The sequence below is a fragment of the Adiantum capillus-veneris genome, chromosome 28 (genome assembly GCF_014529385.1).
Source record: "Adiantum capillus-veneris isolate H3 chromosome 28, ASM1452938v2, whole genome shotgun sequence".
Lineage (NCBI taxonomy): Eukaryota > Viridiplantae > Streptophyta > Polypodiopsida > Polypodiales > Pteridaceae > Adiantum > Adiantum capillus-veneris.
Window position 1 is genome coordinate 99,010,749 of NC_140958.1, and position 20,314 is coordinate 99,031,062.

Consider the following 20,314-nt stretch of genomic DNA (forward strand, 5'->3'; position numbering starts at 1 on the left):
TTTCACATAACTTGACCAACATCCGAGGGAAGTAAAATTCCAGATTAGCAGACCTAATCCAGAACATTAGAAGTGTATAAAATACAGTAGGGGTTGAGGTTAACTCTCTAGTTATACCAATCATTACTAAAATTACCTCTAGCGGTTAGATGCTTTGATTCGATTGCCAAAATTAAACGCTTGTGTACATGTATATTCAGCCTGCAAAGCAAGAAGTTGTGCGGAGACTGATCCTTTGCTAGGTGAGTGGTTGGATTTGTAATAAATTGCATTGCTAAGTTTGATGAATTTAAGATCAGGAAGACACATTTTTAGAGACCAAAAGGTGACAGGTGACCAACGTAGCTTAGTGTCCACCAATGAGAGTGTAACTCAGGCAAGACTAGATCCATTAGCATCGATTATCGAGGAGGGTAGTGATACTGATACTTCATCAGAAAAATCCTTCTTCATGATGGGTAGTCAACAGCCAGGAGGTTTCACCTATCACGGACCAATGCCAGGAGGAAGCACCTCCCTAAATCCTTTGAATGATTCCAAGTTCACTGTGATTTTCTTAGAAGGAACAAACTCGAGGGGAGCCCTAGTTTATTCTGACTATTGAGGATGCAACTGTATTTGTATTGAAGAAAGGCTGGCTTAGAGACTGGAGATAATTCAAGTCTATGATGATGGAGATAGATTCCGAGACGAAAAGGGGAACCACTATGTGATAGTTAGTAACCCTGAGGATTACAATAGATATGGAGATAACGTGGCAAAGGGGAAAATGGTTTCAGAAACTCAAGAACCGCCTCCAACCATTGATCGACCTGGAGCGATTTTTATGTATGATAAGAAAACAACCAGGGTTTCAACTTATAATGAGAATGTGGGAATTTACAAGCATGAGAGAGAGGGAATAGTCTCTTACTTTAGTTGCAAATAACCATACCCAAACGAGTTAAGCAAAGACAAGGTTCTTTACTTATTCTCTTATAAAATTGCTATGGGGAAGGATATCGTTTTTGTTGATAGGTACGGGCGAGAATACCAATGTATTCTCTAGAGGAGGTAGAAAGGGCAACAGTTCCAGGAGCATCAACATATGCCTCCGATGAAGTGCCAAGAGCCACCTACACCCCTAGCAAGTCGACAAATCCCTTTTCAGAGGAGTATGACGCGACCTCACATTCTACCCGACCGAGACATTCAACAACCAAAACCAACCAACAACTCAGCCACCATCATTGCAGGCATGGCTTTGACAGAGTGCAACATTGGAGCAAGACCGAAACCGAGATGGTTATCAAGCTGCACAAGGGCTAAGGTGTAAAGAATAAGGATGCAAGAGAGCTACACAAGACAAGCACAAAGCACATAGAGATGGAAAGCTTCTTCTTCTTCTTCGCTAAGAAAAAAGAGTACAAAATGACTAAGTGCTAAAGATGAAAAGTAGCACATATGTACATGCGGTCACTAAGTGTGAACTCACTAGAAGCGTACTAGGCTGGTACTATAAGTGTAGTCCAACTGTAGAATCACTGGCAGAGATCCTCCGTGTCGGTCACCTAACGCGCCAGTGAGTAAATGCCGTAAGCGGCCAAGACCCGTAGTGGATGCCAATTTAAGATGTAGAGCTCGACATCTCAACACTCCCCCTCGAGCTCTGCATGTCGCAGAGTCCAAGCATAGTCCGAAAACGTCGAAGCTTCTCAGCTCCGAGGGCCTTGGTAAATATATCCGCTATCTGCTCCTCTGTGCTGACGTAGATTAAGTCGATGTTGCCCGCCAACACTCGCTCTCGAACGTAGTGGTAATGGACTTCTATGTGCTTGGTTCTGGCATGGAACACTGGGTTCCTAGCCAACTACATGTTGCTGAGGTTGTCACAATGGATGAAAATCTGCTAGTCCACTTGCACTCCCAAGTCCTCAAGTAATGTGCGTAGCCAAGCTACCTCGCACGTCTCAACTGCTGCACCTCTGTACTCGGCCTTTGTGCTCGATAAAGCAATCGTAGGCTGCTTTTTGCTGCTCCAAGTAACAGCAGCACTCCCAAAAGAGAACATGAAGCCACTCGTAGATCTCCTATCAACAATGCTACCTACCCAATCTCCATCTGTATACCCATACAATGCTAATGGCGCATCTGCTGCATAGAACAATGCGTACTCAAGAGTCGCTTGCACATACCGAAGTGTGCGTCGTAATCCATCCAAATGTGGCTTCCTCGGAAGCTGCATAAACTAACTCTCCAAGCCTACTATGTAGCTCAAGTCTGGCTTCGTGATAGTTAAGTAGATTAAACTACCCACAATCTTCCTGTACATCTTGACATCCTCAACAACATCACCCTTTTCTGCACTCAGCTTTGCATTCACAACCAAGGGAATAGAAATTGGCTTACAATCAGTCATACCATACTTTGACAACATGTCCAAAGCATATTGTCTCTGTGAAAGCCATACACCCTCTGGAGTCCTGATCACCTCAATGCCAAGAAAGTAGCATAACTCGCCCAAATCTTTCATTTCAAACTCCTGTTTGAGAAGACCCTCACATGGTCAATCTCCATAGCATTGTCACCCACAATAATAAGGTCATCTACATATATGGTAATGGCCACAATCCCCATATCACTCTCACGTACATAGAGTGAATGATCAACATGAGCTCTCCTAAAACCAATACTGACAAGATACTTGGCAATCCTGTCATACCATGCTCTACAGCTCTGCTTCAAACCATACAAAGCTTTGAGAAGCCTGCATACATAATCTGGGTAACCTGGATTGACATAACCAGGTGGCTGATCCATATACACTTCCTCTTACAACTCACCATTCAAGAAGGCATTCTTTACATCCATTTGATGCATAATCCATCCTCTAGATGCAACCACTGTTATGACAGCTCTCACAGTCGTCATCTTTGCCACTGGAGCAAAGATCTCCTCATAGTCTATGCCATACGTTGTTGGGAAACAAGCAAACTGAAACACCTCTATAGCGATGTCACCCAAGAGAGTTGAAAGAGAACTACAAGACACCAAAAGCTTTGCAAAATCCCTTTGAAACACCACAAGTCCATTAGGAGTAGACCCTTGGGAATTTACTAGCCGTCGCCCACCCAAGAGACTTTGTCACATAGGAGCAAAACCCTGTCAAAGCACAGATTTACAGCACACGCCGACCAATGCATATGAAGACAAGGGCCTCCCCTTTCACCATTGAACATCACAAAACCACAACTTCAACATCAATTCCACAATTCATAGATACATGCCCTCCGAATCTGTCTACACACAATTTGCCACTAGGCTACCATAGCCATAACCCTGCAGAGAACTAGTCGTAACCTGATGAGCACAACTCCAATTGGGGCACAGTAAAGCTTGAGAGAAAGCTTGAAAAATGACTGGCGAGAAAGCTGAAGATGACCAAAATTGATTCCATACGCCGCCATGAGCAAAATTGACGCAAACAGAAAGCTGTCCCAGCACGACTACACGTAGAGAAGGCTAGTCGGGGCAAAAAATTGCAGCCAAAGGCATCAAGAAGCCACAACGACCCAAAACCTGCAAATTTTTGATGTTTGGCTGAACTTCTTTAAGTTTGTACATGAGTTTAAGTTATATACAAGGCTCACTTAAAAAAACTCACTCACGGGCACTTACAGTAGCTTGACAACTGTCACTAAACTAGCGACTTGCAGTGCATGTACATGTTCTTGCTAAAGCAAGTTAAAAACCTCACAAGAAGAAAGCCCACACAAAATTTTGACATCAGGCATCATGTCTGTATGTACAAATTTACAAAAAGCGGGGTGTCAGAAATGCGCCCAACAACGTCTGTGCATAACCCTTTGCGACCAACCTTGCCTTGTGACGCTCAATGTTACCATTAGCCTTATGCTTGGTTTTATACACCCATTTACAACCAATAGCTTTCTTGCCACTTGGCAATGGCACCAACTCCCATGTGTCGTTTGCTTCTAATGCAGCCATCTCTTCATTAATTGCATCATCCCAATGCACATTTCCAACTGCATCCTCAAAACATGTGGGCTCCACATCCTGTATCACCTTAGCCATGTAGGCTTGGTGATGCGCTAGATACCCATCATTAGTCAATTTCTGAACTGGATTTTTGACTCTGTTAGATCTGCGCGGTCCTAAGTCACTCCTTTGCCCTCTAGCATCTTCTTGTACTTTCCTTATACTAGGTGTCCTGACAGCCGAAATTCCAAGTTCTTCATCAAGACTTTGTTCAGAACCATCTGAATCCATCTCTATATGTGAAAAACTTGATGATGCATCAGCCATAAAGGGAGGTTCATCAACCTTTTCCTTTCCTTTTCGTGATACATTCCATGTACCTGCTGGTGGAGTAACCTACGTACGTAGTCTACCATTCCATGGCTTCTCAACAAAGCCACGAGAAGAGGACTCTTGTGGTCCACTCAAAACCTATGACTGTGGCCTCACATTTTGTACAACCACATCATCTTTTACATCAGCCCCAATAGTGCCATGTGCATTACTGTACCGACTGCTCATCTCATCAAAGACTACATCTCTGCTCACTCGTAATTCTCGTGTAGTAGGATTGTAGCACATGTACCCCTTTTGTTCAAGGGAATATCCCACAAGAATACATTTCCCTGCTTTAGGATTCAATTTCCTACGCAACTCATGTGGTACATGCACGTAAGCTATGCAGCCAAACACTTTCAAGTGTGCCAAATCAAGCTTTGTACCTGTAAACTTTTCCTCAGGTGTTACATCATGCACCACAGCTGTAGGTGTCCTGTTCATAATGTACACAGCTGTATTTACAGCTTCAGCCCAGAAACGATGAGGCATGTTCTTCTCATTCATCAATGCACGTGCAACCTCTGCAATGTGCCTGTTTTTCCTTTCTGCAACCCCATTCTGCTGTGGAGTATATCTGCATGTAAATTGCCTGCGTATACCATGCATTCAGAGAAAATCTGAAAAATCATTGGAGAAGTACTCTCCCCCTCCATTTGACCTCAATGTCTTGATTTGCATATCTGTCTCCTTCTCAATCATGACTTTGAAGTCCTGAAAGTGACCAAACACTTCACTTTTGTTACGCATGAAGCAGACCCATACTTTCCTTGTATGGTCATCAATGAAAGAGACATAATACCTGCAACCATGTATACTTGCAGTATCGGTTGGACCCCAAACATCTGTGTGCACCACCTCAAGTGGATTTTTACATACATTGCGCTCATGTGGAAATGAGCCCCTTGACAGTTTTCCAAACTGGCATGCTGCACACACTTTATGCATAGCATCCACCTTGAATTTGGGCAAACCTTTTACAATCTGTTTTGATTGCATGCTGCGCAATCTCTGTTCATTGACATGGCAAATGCGTTTGTGCCGAATGTCAACATCAGCCACAACACCTGTGCCCTGTGCAAATAATGCATCTTTTACCTCAGGCATTGTCTACATTCAACGTAAACATTCTACCCACACATTTGCCCTCTGTCATCAGCTTACAGCCATTTTGGAAATCTTCTACATAACAACCATTCGGATTGAAGCGAACCCGCAAACCCTGCTCAACCATTTGTCCAACAGAAACAAGATTCTTTGTAATGTTTGGGACATTAAGTACATCTGCTAAGTACTTTGATTTCCCACTCTTTGTATTTAGAGGTATGTCCCCTACATGAGCAATGGGGTGAGCTGTGTTGTCTCTTGTCTGCACATAGCCTGACACATCTGGTTTGCGCATATCTCTAAACCACTCTCCACGAGACGTCATGTGATTAGAGGCACCTGAATCCACATACCAAACATCATCTTGGGTGGAATTCTCTGTAGTCATTGTATTCATTACATGCTGCATAACAAACATGTGCTCGCTTCTGCTGTCATCTGCATCTCTGCTAGTAGATGCATAGTTGCCCTGTTCTCTCTTTCCACTTGCTTTTCCCTTTGGACAGTCACGTGACATGTGACCTTTTTCACCACAAGTTCAACATTCTCTGCTATCTGCAGTATGTTGTTGCTTGCTTGATCCTGCACCACGACCTCTTTGACTCCCTCTGCCTTGAGACTGGTTTCCCCTGCCACCTGTATTGTTTTGATTTGATTGACCTTCTAGAAATTGGCCCCTGCAACCACTTGGGCCTCGACCACGACCTCTACCTCTGTTGGAGTTAGAATAGAAGGCCTGTTCAGACCTATTTCTGCCACGAGAAGAAGATGTGTCAAGACCAAGGTTCTTCTTCTCAAGAATAAGCATAGAAATCAAATCTTGGAACACGGAGATGTCGTCTCTTGTATTCATGGAAGACCTGAAATGTACATACTCATCTCCTAGACCATCCAAGCATGCACGGACAATGTCATTGTCTTCCACTGAGACTTTAATAGATCCAAGAGCCTCAATGATACTCTTGATCTTCAAGGCATAATCATTGATGGAGAGGTTGTTCCTCTTAACCTGATTTAGCTCCGACTTTAGTTGAAGCTTCCTGACCTTGGTGTTTGTTGCTAATTGGACTATTTTCTTATTTTTAATGATTAAATCTCTTTTTTAGGATATTTTATTATGTGCACTAAGAACTGTTAAAAAGATTGTAGCTACAGGAACTGCCTGATGGGTGACGGTAAACATCGCGAAGGAGTTTCCGTAATTTCAGTGGAAAGGGCCGGGTTACGAGTGCCTCTGATGCGTCACATGATGGGTGACGGGTGCATCAGTAAGGGGGCATCCTGTAGGCTAAGGAGGAAATCCGAACTGAGTAAGAAAATACGCGTAAGACAACAAGCACAAGAATAAAGATGGGTTCAATGACGCTTTTTACGAAAAGCATGAACGGTTGCGCGAGGACAGATGTTTTCCCGCGAGGAGTCTATGTCTGCATTGCATTTGTGTCGTGTCCTGCACTCGGGGACGCCTGGAATGTGTCCGTGTAGCATTGTTTTCACTAACTGAGTGAGTTTTTAAAGTTTGAACAGGTTCACACTTTATTTTATAAAGTGACCGATCACTTTTAAGTGACCGGCCCCTTTATTAATAAAATAAAGCAGGCAAGGCTCTTAATAAAATAAAGCAGGCAAGGCTCTTAAAGAAAAAGCTAGCGCTAAAACCAAGGGAGGGGGGCTGAATTGCGATCTCTCTCTCTCTCTCTCTCTCTAGAAAATGCAATTTTCTCTCTCCTCTCTCTAGGAGAGCCAAGCTCTGCTTTTGGACCCCTATTCCTGCTGGGTGTCAGACCCTATAAAAGGATAGCTAGCGTTTCAGTTTGCAGACGCCGGGAGCAGCAGGAAGTACTAGCGCTGGGATTCTGGAGTAGAGCTTGGCGACAGAATTTGCAAGTGTTCGCGTAACAACTGAGTACGGAGATTAATTCTCCGAGCAAGAAGTGACAGGTATAAGGTGTTGATACGCTTTGAGAATTATTGCTTTGTGTGGTTTGTTTTGCAGGAATCTCCCGTCTTACGGGAAGGCCCTTAACGGGAAGTACGGCTTCACGCCTAAGTCCCTTACGGGAAAGTACGGCTTCGCGCCTACGTCCCTTATGGGAAGGAACGGCCTTGTGCCCAAGCCCCTTACGGGAAATCACGACCTTCGGGTCTAAGATTACAGAACGGAGGGGTTTCCTCGGGTTCTCGTGCTTGTATAAGAATTCTCCCTGAATAAAAGAATACTCTTAACGGGGGGGGACCAGCCCATCTTCTGGTCCCCAATACTGTGTCGATCTTCTTCCTTCTCTCATGTTTTCAAAGAATTACAATTTTCAGATTTACTAAGGCTCGTGTACGCTCCCGTTTTGTGACAGTGGTATCAGAGCCCGGACTCCTCTCTTTCTCTGCAAAGAAGGACGATTCCGGGAAGAACCATGTCGAGCCAAGGGAGAAGCGTTGAAGAGGAGCTTCAACAAGTGCAAGCTTAGCTTGTGGAGTTGCAACAAATCTTACTGTTGCCAAACGTCCAAAAGCTCTTGGGCGGAATGAAGAAAACGAATGGAACTGATGCGGCCAAGCATCCAGACAACACTGTTGGCGTGAGACCACAGGAGGCAAGAGAAGAAGAACGTGCCGGGGTACACAAAGGATCTTCGGATCGGAATGAACGGCCTACTTCAAGGAAAGGCCAGGAAAAAGCACTCTCTCTGCTAGACGAGAGCAAGGACATCTCAATCTCATCACCATCTTAGATTGGCACACCAGTTACATCCGGATCGGCATTCGAGGGGTTGACAACCAATGCAACTCCCGTGCAAGGACAGCTCAATCTTCGGATTGGCGAGTACAAGGACCGCGAATCATTTTTGATGGCACCTATCGAGGGATGCGATATCATCTTGGGTATGCCATGGCACTTTCACATGACACCTATTCCCGATTATGTGGAAAAGACCCTCACTTTTGATCATGGGGGTAAGAAAATAAAGATTCAAGCTGATGCAGGAGATTAGCAGTTCCCAATTGTAAGCCATATCTCCATTAAGAAAGAAATGAAGAAGTGTGTTTTTGCTTACTTGATTTTTGTATAGGATAAAACTAGTAGGGACTCTCTCTCTAGTCTCGAAATTAAGCGTCTTCAATTTATTGAAAAGTACAAGGATTGTTTCACGGAAACACTTCCTGATGAACTCCCTCCGGTACGCCCGGAAGATCACCGCATAGACCTCATACCGGGTAGCTCGCCTCCCAATCAACCCCCTTATCGGGTGAGTCTTTCTCAGCAAGAGGAAATTTTGAAGCAAGTCAACGAGCTTCTAGAGAAAGGGTTAGTACGGCCAAGTGCTTCACCCTAGTGCTCTCCAGTTCTACTGGTGCAGAAGAAAGATGACACGTTTCGAATGTGCATAGACTATCGGTCTTTAAACAAGATCACAATCAAGAATCGCTTTCCGATCCCTCGGATTGATGATATATTTGATAAGTTGCAGGGTGCAAGTGTCTTTAGTCGCATAGACTTAAAGAGTGGGTATCATCAGATATGGATCGCCCCTGAGGATGTCCATAAGAATGCTTTCTGCACAACCTTTGGACTATATGAATTCTTGGTAATGCCTTTTGGCTTGACCAATGCTCCTGCGACGTTCAATCGAATGATGGACCGCATTTTCAGCCCGTATCGAGCTTTTACGGGAGTATTCTTTGACGACATACTCATCTTCTCTAAGTCAGAAGAGGAACATCGGAAGCACTTGGACTTAGTGTTTCAAGAATTGCGAAAGCATGAGTTGCACGTGAATGCAAAGAAGAGCGAGTTCTTTCTCTCAGAGATACACCATCTCGGCCATATAGTCTCTCACAATCAAGTGAGTATGGATCCTGCCAAGATTCGAGTGGTAGAAGATTGGCCTATTCCCACTACGGTACATGATGTACGTAGCTTTCTGGGATTATGTTCAAATTATCGAAGGTTTGTCCGAGGATTTTCTCATGTAGCAGGACCACTTCATGATTTGACAAAGAAGAAGATTCCTTTCAGATGGGGATCGAGACAACAAGGAGCTTTTGATCAGCTCAAGTAATTGCTAAGCCATGGACCTATTTTGATAGTGCCTGACTTAAGGAAACCATTTGAGGTTCACTGCGATACTTCAGGTCATTGCATCGGAGCAGTGTTAAACCAAGAAGGCCATGCAGTGGCTTATGAAAGCAGATGGCTTAAGGATGCAGAGTTGCATGAATCAATCTACGAAAAGGAACTCACAGCTGTGATTCACGCCTTATCCAACTGGAAGCACTATCTTCTAGGAGCGGATTTTGTGATCAAGACTGATCACCAGAGTTTACGGTATTTTCTTACGCAAAGGAAACTATCTGAGAAGCAGATGAGGTGGGCAAACTTTTTGTCTATGTTTCACTTCCAGATCCTTCACACGGCTGGGAGTAAGAATGTAGTCACAGACGCACTGTCTAGGCGGCCAAGGGTGAACGCTATCACTTCGGTGTATCACCAAGAATTAGAAGCACTACCGGATTTATATCCGAATGATCCAGACTTCTCCACCATCTGGGGAAAGCTACATCGTGGAGAGAATGAGTTTCCCTATTCCATTCGGGACGGTTATCTCTACCACCATCAGGCCATATGTGTGGTGGAACCATTAAGAAAGAAGATCATGGATGAAGCACACGCTTCGCCTTATGCGGGTCATCGGGGTATTCTCCCTACAACCTTAGCAATGGAAAGATATTTCTTTTGGCCTAGCCTTAAAGCAAACATTGATAAGTATGTCAAGGAATGTTTGGTTTGCCAAAAAGTGAAGTATGATCGGCATAAGACGCTTGGGTTGCTACAACCTTTGCCTGTGCCTAATGAACCTTGGGAAAGTATTGCCATGGACTTCATCATGGACCTTCCTAGAACTCAGACTGGAAATGACGCGATCTGGACCATTGTGGACAGGTTTAGCAAGCAAGCACACTTTATACCAGTCAAGAAAACGATCAAAGCAGATCATATGGCTAGGGTTTTCCTGGCACAGATCTTTAAGCATCATGGAATGCATAAGTCAATTGTGAGTGATCGAGATCCTCGCATGACAAGAAATTTTTGGCGTGCCTTGATGGATAATCTTGGTACAAAGCTGAATTTTTCATCCGCCTACCATCCTCAAACGGACGGGCAAAGTGAGATAGCCAATTCCACAGTATTGGATATGTTAAAAGCTTATGTGTCAGACTGGCAATCTGACTGGGAGAAATATTTGCCTCTTGTCGAGTATGCGTATAACAATACGATACACTCATTGACGGGGAAAGCACCTTTTGAGATTCTTTATGGTAAGCCTTTGCTTCCACCCATCCTTTTAACTAAGGATAAGATCTTTGCAGCAGATGAATTTGTTCGGGATTTGGACACCGCCTACGGGCAAGTTAGGAGAGCTATTCTACGCTCTCAGGAAAAGCATAAGAAAGCTATAGACAAGCGTAGAAGGAATCTAGACTTAACAATCAGACAGTTAGTCTTACTCAAGTTTGAGAAGGCAAGACTTAAGAAACAAGCGTCTCATAAGGGGAAAGTGGTAAAACTTTCTACCCGTTATTATGGGCCGTTTAAGATCACTGAGCGAGTGAATGATGTCGCTTTCCGATTAGAGCTACTACCTAATTGGAAGATCCATAATTCTTTCCATGTCAATTTACTCCGGCCGTATGTAGGACCGCCTTCGAGCCAGAACCTCCTGAGGTTGAGGAAACAGAAGAAATACTCCAACTGGAGCAAATAGTAAGTCATCAGAAGCGGTCTCTCAGATCCGGAAAGATAACACGGAAGTATTTGGTTAAGTTTAAGAACTATTCGAATCTAGATGCTCAGTGGATGACGCAGGAGGAATTAGCAGCTTATCTCAAGATACTGGAGGTATATGTCCAAGCACTACAGTTGAGGTCAACTGTTTAGAAGCCAGAGGGATGTTGCTAATTGGACTATTTTCTTATTTTTAATGATTAAATCTCTTTTTTAGGATATTTTATTATGTGCACTAAGAACCGTGAAAAAGATTGTAGCTACAGGAACTGCCATCAGGAACGGACAACTCTGATGTGTCATTTGATGGGTGACGGTAAACATCGCGAAGGAGTTTCCGTAAGTTCGGTGGAAAGGGCCGGGTTACGAGTGCCTCTGATGCGTCACATGATGGGTGACGGGTGCATCAGTAAGGGGGCATCCCGTAGGCTAAGGAGGAAATCCGAACTGAGTAAGAAAATACGCGTAAGAACGCAAGCACAAGAATAAAGATGGGTTCAATGACGCTTTTTATGAAAAGCAGAAACGGTCGCGGAAGGACGGATGTTTTCCCGCGAGGAGTCTGTGTCTGCATTGCATCTGTGTCGTGTCTTGCACCCGGGGATGCCTGGAATGTGTCCATGTAGCATTGTTTTCACTAACTGAGTGAGTTTTTAAAGTTTGAACAGGTTCACACTTTATTTTAGAAAGTGACCGGTCACTTTTAAATGACCGGCCCCTTTATTAATAAAATAAAGCAGGCAAGGCTCTTATAGAAAAAGCCAGTGCTAAAACCAAGGCATGGGGGCTGAATCGCGATCTCTCTCTCTTCTCTCTCTAGAAAACGTGATTTTCTCTCTCCTCTCTCTAGGAGCGCCAAGCTCTGCTTTTGGACCCCTATTCCTGTCGAGTGTCAGACCCTATAAAAGGGTAGCCAACGTTTCATTTGCAGACGTCGGGAGCAGCAGAAAGTACTAGCGCTGGGATTCTGGAGTAGAGCCTGGCGACAGAATTTGCAAGTGTTCGCGTGACGACTGAGTACGGAGATCAATTCTCCGAGCAAGAAGCGACAGGTATAAGGTGTTGATACGCTTTGAGAATTATTGCTTTGTGTGGTTTGTTTTGCAGGAATCTCCCGTCTTATGGGAAGGCCCTTAACGGGAAGTACGGCTTCACGCCTAAGTCCCTTACGGGAAAGTACAGCTTCGCGCCTACGTCCCTTATGGGAAGGAATGGCCTTGTGCCCAAGCCCCTTACGGGAAAGCACGACCTTCGGGTCTAAGATTATAGAATAGAGGGGTTTCCTCGGGTTCTCGTGCTTGTATAAGAATTCTCCCTGAATAAAAGAATACTCTTAACAGGGGGGGGGGGGGGGGGACCAGCCCATCTTCTGGTCCCCAATACTGTGTCGATCTTCTCCCTTCTCTCTTGTTTTCAAAGAATTATAATTTTCAGATTTTCTAAGGCTCGTGTACGCTCCCGTTTTGTGACAGTGTTCACCTCGAACACTCTGCCTAAGTTTTTCCATGCAATGGAGGGGGTTTCAACATCTTGTAAATAGCCCATCATGCCATCTGTGATGCTCATAGAAAGCCAATACATCACTTTGCTCTGGCCTTGTTGCCAGTCCCTCAAAGCTTTTCTTTGCTCTGTCGTAGTATTTACCTCAGGAATCTTTGGTTCCTTTTCATTGTCTCCTTCTACATAGTCCCAATAACCTTATCCTTTTAGGAAATTAGTTATTCTGAACTTCCATGCAGGGTAGTTATTTTTCTCAAGCTTCTCATTGACAATCTGACTGAAACCGTCAGACATCTTGAAGCACTAAGACAAAATAGCTGCAATCTGCAAAAACCTGCAAATTTGCTGAACCTGCTATCGTGGTACGTGTAACACTTTCTACACTCAATGAGTGTCCACAATCAAGCGTACATACAACCACTGTACTTGTATAGTAAATCTTTGTATACTGCACTTTGGAAACCTGTTTAGAAACTTGTATGAAAAACCCCAAAAAAAAATTCCGCTGCGCGGAGCGCCTTTGACATCTGGTCATGGATTGCGAACGAAGAGATTGTGATGCTCTTGCTCTCTTAGCCTCTTTTGCCTGCACCAAGCTCTGATACCATGTAAAGAATAAGGATGCAAAAGAGCTACACAAGACAAGCACAAAGAACACATAGATGGAAAGCTTCTTCTTCTTCTTCGCTAAGAAAAGAGAGTACAAAATGACTAAGTGCAAAAGCTGAAAAGTAGCACATATATACATGCGGTCACTAAGTGTGAACTCACTAGAAGCGTACTAGGCTGGTACTATAAGTGTAGTCTAGCTGTAGAATCAGTGGCAGAAATCCTCCGTGTCAGTCACCTAACGCACCAGTGAGTAAATTCCGTAAGCGACCAAGACCCGTAGTGGATGCCAGATTAAGATGTAGAGCTTGACATCTCAACATAAGGGATTTACAAGAACCACCACTCTATTCACGGTATCAAGGAGAGAGTAAGCCAAAAACTCAAGGGTCAACAGAGCCTGGAAGACCACCCATAGAACGAGTTCGAAGAGATGAACCATCTCTTGCAAGAGCTGTTAGAAATTACGGCTTAGGAGCACCATTGGGAGAGGAACCAGCCTACTACAGAAGACGAGAGGAGGTATATAGATTGGGACGAGGAGATCCAATGATGAGATTTGTAAACCATCGTAGAATTAGACCTTCTCAAGTGCAAAAATGGGTAAACAAGAAATACACGAGAAATAGAGATCCGAGAGATCATGTAGCAGCCTTTGTGCGTGTAATTAGAGCGGAAGAGGTGTTAGACTTCCCTACCCAATTTGCAGGGTTTGGACTAACCCTGGAAGAAGGCGCTGCTACTTGGTTTGACTCTGTGGAGCGTAGAGACTTTGAGTCTATGGAGGAGGTGTTTGACGAGTTTATCGAGGAATTCTCCCAAAGGGGGATAGCTCATAATACTGTCTCACAAGTCCATAAATTCATACAGAAAGACGGAGAATCTATGCAAAAGGCAGCCTTACGACTAAAAAGATATGTTAAGCCCTGTGGAAGGACTGCCAACTCAGTCCAAACTTATGCTTATATTTATCCAAGGACTAAGGAATGCAGATCTCCTGAAGGACTTACATATGAAGAGGAGCACGACTTTAAATGAGTGAACCAAGGAGGCTCTTTACCTTGTAGACAATTGTGCGGTATACAAAGAGGGTGAGCTCAAGGATCTTGACGATGATTCATCCTCACAACAAAGTGGAAGCAAGTCTTCTAAGACAACACCGAAAGGAGAAGTAGTTGTAAACCAGGAGCATCTTGTAGAGGAAGTGCTAAAAAAGATTAACTTGTACGCCAAACCCCAAGCTAAACAACCCAAGTGGTGTACTATTGAATAAAAATGGACAAACCATGGGACGGAGGAATGTTATTATAACAAGGGATATGTAAGAGAGAGACCTTACGCTCCCCAAGTTCAGGTAGCATCTCCTCAAATTCCACCGATGCCTATATATCAAGCAGGCAACCTACCAGGACCTGTAGGTGTAAAAAGACCACAACCAGTGTTGGGACAACAACCACCCCTACCAGGATTACGACCAGTCGGCATAAGATACACACCAACCGTAACCGAATCAGAAACCGGGGGATTCACTATGAGTAATGGGGGGATGCCACCTGCGTGCATCAAAATTAGAGAAACCCCCCTATGTACGGTATCTTACATGCTAACCTACCCCCCTACATACGGACAAGATACGGACGTTCTCGCAATGAGCCATACCCCCTCATACGGATTTCGTACGCAATGTAATGACCTACTATTTTATGTATACTAATAACATAACAATTTTAGAAGCACATGCTTTTGCAAAAATACATGTTGAACTGCAAATGAACATAAGTGTATATTTTAGTGTGTTTTCATTTGCAATAGATGTTAAGAGAACAAACCATGAAAAGCAACAAATGTAATGAATACTAAATTAAAATAAACCAATCGATTCAATGTAATTTATCAAAAGACGGACATCATTTCCCCTATAAACTAATACAAATCTCAATTTCAAAACAAATAATACTAGCCACCTACTCAGTAGGCTTCCCACATGGGATTTAAGGCATACATATGAAATGGATTGTTCTCTAAATAACAAATAATGGTATGCTCATAAACAACCATGGAAAACTTCACTTATTAAATCAAAACACATTACAAAAGATATTAACTTATTTTTTTTTCTAAATGTATCTCTTTCTTAATAAAATATCTCTCTCTCTCTCTCTCTCTCTCTCTCTCTCACACACACACACACACACACACACACATCATGTACCAAACTCAAAAGTTTCTATTCATTCTAACTTTTGCAAACAATCTGAAATAGAGTATTAGAACTATAAAATAAAGGCAAACTTAAAAGTCTCATGGTTTTAAGGTCAAAATTTGAGCTTTTGCTAAAAGAGTTTTAGGTTCACTTTAAGGCAAGCTTGCACTCAAGTTGGGTTATTAAAATTCAAAGGACCAAAACCAAAACTAGAGAAAATTGAATAAACGATCTAAATAACTTTTGTTTAACAAAAGAACCAGAGTCTAAAGACCAATAGCAAGAAAAGAGAAACAAAAGCAACTTCATATGAAAAGAACCACTAACTAATGAATCGCAATACCAATGATTGGGTAGAAGATTGTCCCAAGCTCTCTGAGGCTCATCATTTTCCTCCTCATCATCAGAGGAAGGGGACTGTCAAATACAAGTAGCACTAATGTCACCAATAAAAACAAGTAACCAAGCCTCTTTCTTTGTGATAGCAACATTTTTGACAGGACTTACAAAGACAAACATTTACAATGCCAGGCTCGCGGATATCCATGCCATACACCAAACTGCAGATCCCATTTTTCTTTGACTTCCCCTTTGCCTTATTTGCAACATTTTTGCACGGGACAGGTAAGCCCCTTCCCTTCCTTGATGAACTCTGCCAAAACAGCTTTGTCACTAGTATCCTTGTCTTTTAAAATCATCTCTGCCACACAATCTGGATGATAAAAGTGACCACACATAGCTGCATCACACAACTAGTACCGCTCACTCATGGCTTAATATACAAGGGGTGAGAAGAAGAAGAAGAGAATTTTTAAACAGGTAGCTTTATGGAGTTAAGAGATAGCAAGACCCACTCTTCGACATCTCAAAGAGTCTAGGAGTGACGAGAATCTGTTCATTAAATTTACTCGTCACTTGTGATTTGAGTGCATAAGCTACACATCATCAAAGGGCCAGCATAAGTTTTGCAGAACCACCAAATGAAAGAAACACAGTCATTAAGAACTGCATACCTACCTTCACTAAATAAACACTTACTTTTCAAAAGTAGAAGACGCTCATAGGGTCAGAACCAAGAGCGAAAGATGCTCGTAGAGGAGAAGAGATCTGAAAGTCAGCCAACTCACTGATCCAAGCAAAGAAAATGTCGTAGGACGCGGACCTTCTCTACATCGTCGTCCTAAAAGTCTCTAGATGCCCATCTGCCCATTCAATAGCCTATGGCTCATCACCCTCCCAAAGAATGCAATGCTTGGTAGATAGTACGCCACTCTTGCTTGTTGGCACTAACAGCCATTGATCCCCTTTGCTCAAGTCAGCCACACCCCGTTTCCCGACCAACTATGGTGCCTTCGAGCTCCTTGCAGCATGTGAGGTTTACCGCCGATACACTAGTGGTTATCATAAGCTTTTATTTCAATGTAGAGTGCTAGAGGTGTAGGGTGTCTTGGGTGCAAAACTACACACTCAGAATGGCGACGACAATGCCCTGCAAGTACAGCAAGAGATGAAGTCTCGACGGTAAACAGTAGAATCACAGGTATAGGAAAGCCATTCTTTCTATGTAGATACTAGAGAGCTAGAGGCTGAGGGAGTCAGAGTCGGAGTCAAGGTGTCTTGGACGCAAAGCTGCACTCATCAGAATGGCAATACGCTGCAAGTACAGCACTGCAGCAGTGAAGATGGGACAAGGAAGTCGCAGCAACTGCACAACTCAAACAAGGACAACCGTGTGGTATGAATAGCCCTTAAGTTTAAGGCTCTTTGTTTTAGCCTGCCCAGAGTGCCCGCGTGCGGGATATTTGCCCCTTAAAGACATAGGGTAAAGGGGCCAATATAAGGCACCCTCAATCTCTAGCAGTGATAAGATTTGAAGGGCTACCCCAAATGTCTAATGAAGGCATGCACATCTTATAATTCAAAATTGTCGTGATCAAGACAACAAAATTGGTAAAAAAGACCAATCTAATATGCTTGTCAATTTTAGGCCCTTGGATTCCCCAAGACAAGCTTTAAAAAAAAAAAGTAAAAAATTCTGAGCATCGAGCATTGAGCAAGACTCACTCACGATGATTTGAGGGCCAAGGCTTGCGTGAACTGCTCTCTGTCAAGACTCAAGCGTGAAGCAACACGCGTAGACCGCTCCAAAGTCCAGGCACCAGAAATTGCGAGGCGCGAGGCGTGAACTCATGATCATAAAGAAATATCACAATATTAAAAGCTGTAATATACAGATACCAGTCGAGGCTTGTTTTATTAACTAGATTTCTCAAAGCAAGTAAGGTTCTGTGAAGTTGAGAAATGCATTGAATTTTATAAAAGAGATTAAAAATGCTAACAAGAATTCAACATTACCTCCCCACAAACTTTTTCACATCTAATGGGAAAGACGAGGCTGAGGGAGGCTTAATCATACCTTAGAAATCTGTGGAAATCGTGAGAAACTTGGGCCAGCCTCCCCTCTTCCCTGCCCACATCTGCTGCAAGGAAAGGAAGAAGAAAAACGCATTGACATCCCACTGCAGCGTAGCATCTTCAATATAAGTGCGAAATGGAGAGCTTTCCCCCAGGCCGGTGCTCAAAAACATATGGTTCCCTCGCATCACCGGGGTCCTTTTCTATAGAAACACCTCAATGTAAGCCTGTACCGTGTCCCCATAAGTCCAAACCTTGATATGGGTAGAGAAATGATTCTCATCTTGCTGGAGATGGGCATCGATGATAGCTGCCATGTGTAGACACTGGGCTCTTCGACTTTGGAAAAGACGAGGCAAGCTTCCGGGCTTCCGTAGGATGAAAATACTCTAATGACGGGGTCCCCTAGATGGGCAAAGGCGTGGGCAAGGGCCTTGAAACCATGGCTGATGCTAAGAGAGTGGAGTTGCCTGTTCAATGATGAGCGGTTCAATGCTAGCTTCTGATATAAGGCCCATAACCACGATGGCAAAGAAACCAACAGGGAGGCCGAGCAACTTCATGGTTGCAGGAAGCGCCATGATTCCTGCACCTATGATGCTTGTAGCCAGATTGAATACTGCCCCACCAAAGCCTGCTCCACTTTGCAAGGTATGCGCGGATGGTGGTAGAAGGGGTAGATTGTCTATGAGAATTGGAGGGCAGCTTAGAGCACGCGTCAGGGCAACAGTCCGAGGGAGAGAGAAAACCTTTGCTCTCGAGTGATATGGCTCTGTCTTTTACCATATCAGAGGATCTGCAAGCAGGAAATTGGACACCGGAGACTCGGACCATAGTAGGTTGACAACGCCGCAAGTGCACTCGACGATGGACATGTCCAAGGTCATAGCAGTGGCAGCAAGTGGACTCACTGTGAGCATTGAGACTTCAAAAACGAAGGAGTCAAATTTTAGGGATGTGTCTTTTCACACGGCGATCGGGTCTGGACAAATCTCAAACTTCAAACTTGACACTAATTTGTGGAAATTCCCAAAATACTCCTCAAATTTCAAAAAATTCCAAAATACCTTTGTATCTATTTTGTTGGATTGTTCAAGATTATCTTATCTTTATTCCTTTTTTACAATTGAGATCCGTTTTTTAGTGCTTGAAATGTAATTTGTCACAAATTATCTCGCAAAAAAGGCAATTATATTGTCTAAAAATAATGAAGTAATTCATCTCCAAAGCCTACATAACCAACTCAAATTCTAGTTTTAGCATCTTGTATGATAGACAATTAGTCTTCTTATGGAAAGCTTCAAGAAAATTTTAACTTTGGAGAAATTTACTCTCACAACCAAGGATATTTTGGGAAATTTGAAGGGTATTTTAGGAATTTATGACAAAATACTAGGGGCATTAGGGGTATTTTGGGAATTTTCACAAATTAGAGGGGTATTTTGGTAATTTTTCTCTAAAAATTATCATGAAACTACAAACCATAACTAAAGGTCTTGTAAACTTTGAATTCGCATTTTGAAGGACAATTGGATGGCCGGTCCTTCTAATGATGGATCAGACAAATTTCCTTCCTTCGCAATTGAAGGGCAATGTCAATTTGATCCCTTCAAATGTAGGGTTCTTCACGAGTCAACCCTTCCTGCGCAAGGTTGACAGCCATTTGAAGGGCAGAAGGGCGTCAAAAACTATCGATGGGACTCTCTAGCCCTCTATATTGAAAGAATGGCCTCACTTTGTGAAACCTTTGTGATGTAACCCCAAGGTTGAGGGTTCGAGGCTCACGGGTTGCGTTCTCTTGGGTGTATTCTCTTCCTTTATTGGGACCAGTGGTTCCCACAGTTGCCTCTTGAGGTTGTAATGTACATCAATGTACAATTGTAAATACATGATATGTGTAAAGAAGGATCTAGATGAGAAGAAAGAGTTTGAAAAGATACTAAACAATGCACGCACATGCAAAGATTGGGAAACTTATTATAGATTATAATGACTGGTATCGTGGGTGCAAGAGAAGCTCTTGATCATGCCATTGGTGTTGCTATTGAGTTTGCATATGAAGAAGAAGAAGAGAAGAGTGACTTGGATGATGTGCAAGAAGACAACAATAAATAAAATGAGGGTGCAGATGTGGAGACAAAGGCTATGCAGATGGTGGTATTGATGATGATGATGTTGAAGAGGCTAATGAGGGTCTGAATGTCCAAGATATTGATGTCTAGTGGCTATATAAAAGAAGATTAGTCAAGTTTATGGTAGCATCGACCCCAAAAAATCTAGAAGCTTGTTGAACAAGTCTTAAAGATGTTAGCTAAGGGAGAGGACATGGAGGTACCATATCTTCT

At 43.2% G+C, this 20,314-nt stretch overlaps 1 protein-coding gene across 14 annotated transcripts in view; it reads right to left on the minus strand.

Moving 5' to 3' along the window:
• The window catches only part of LOC147420962 (epoxide hydrolase 2-like), a 103,768-nt gene extending 84,881 nt beyond the window's left edge, over nucleotides 1-18,887 (minus strand). For 3 of the 14 annotated variants that reach the window (XM_086505104.1, XM_086505114.1, XM_086505112.1), the window contains exons 1-4: nucleotides 17,971-18,098; nucleotides 17,623-17,740; nucleotides 16,062-16,206; nucleotides 15,898-15,971 (exon numbers count right to left, since the gene is read on the minus strand). In XM_086505104.1, coding sequence (XP_086361230.1) covers nucleotides 15,898-15,958 — 61 coding nt within the window. In that variant the 5' untranslated portion in view covers nucleotides 15,959-15,971; nucleotides 16,062-16,206; nucleotides 17,623-17,740; nucleotides 17,971-18,098. Of the gene's footprint in view, nucleotides 1-15,897; nucleotides 15,972-16,061; nucleotides 16,207-17,622; nucleotides 17,741-17,970 lie in introns of those variants that run through there. The other 11 variants (XM_086505106.1, XM_086505107.1, XM_086505105.1 and 8 more) reach the window with 10 other exon arrangements.
• Between the last annotated feature and the right edge of the window lie 1,427 nt (nucleotides 18,888-20,314).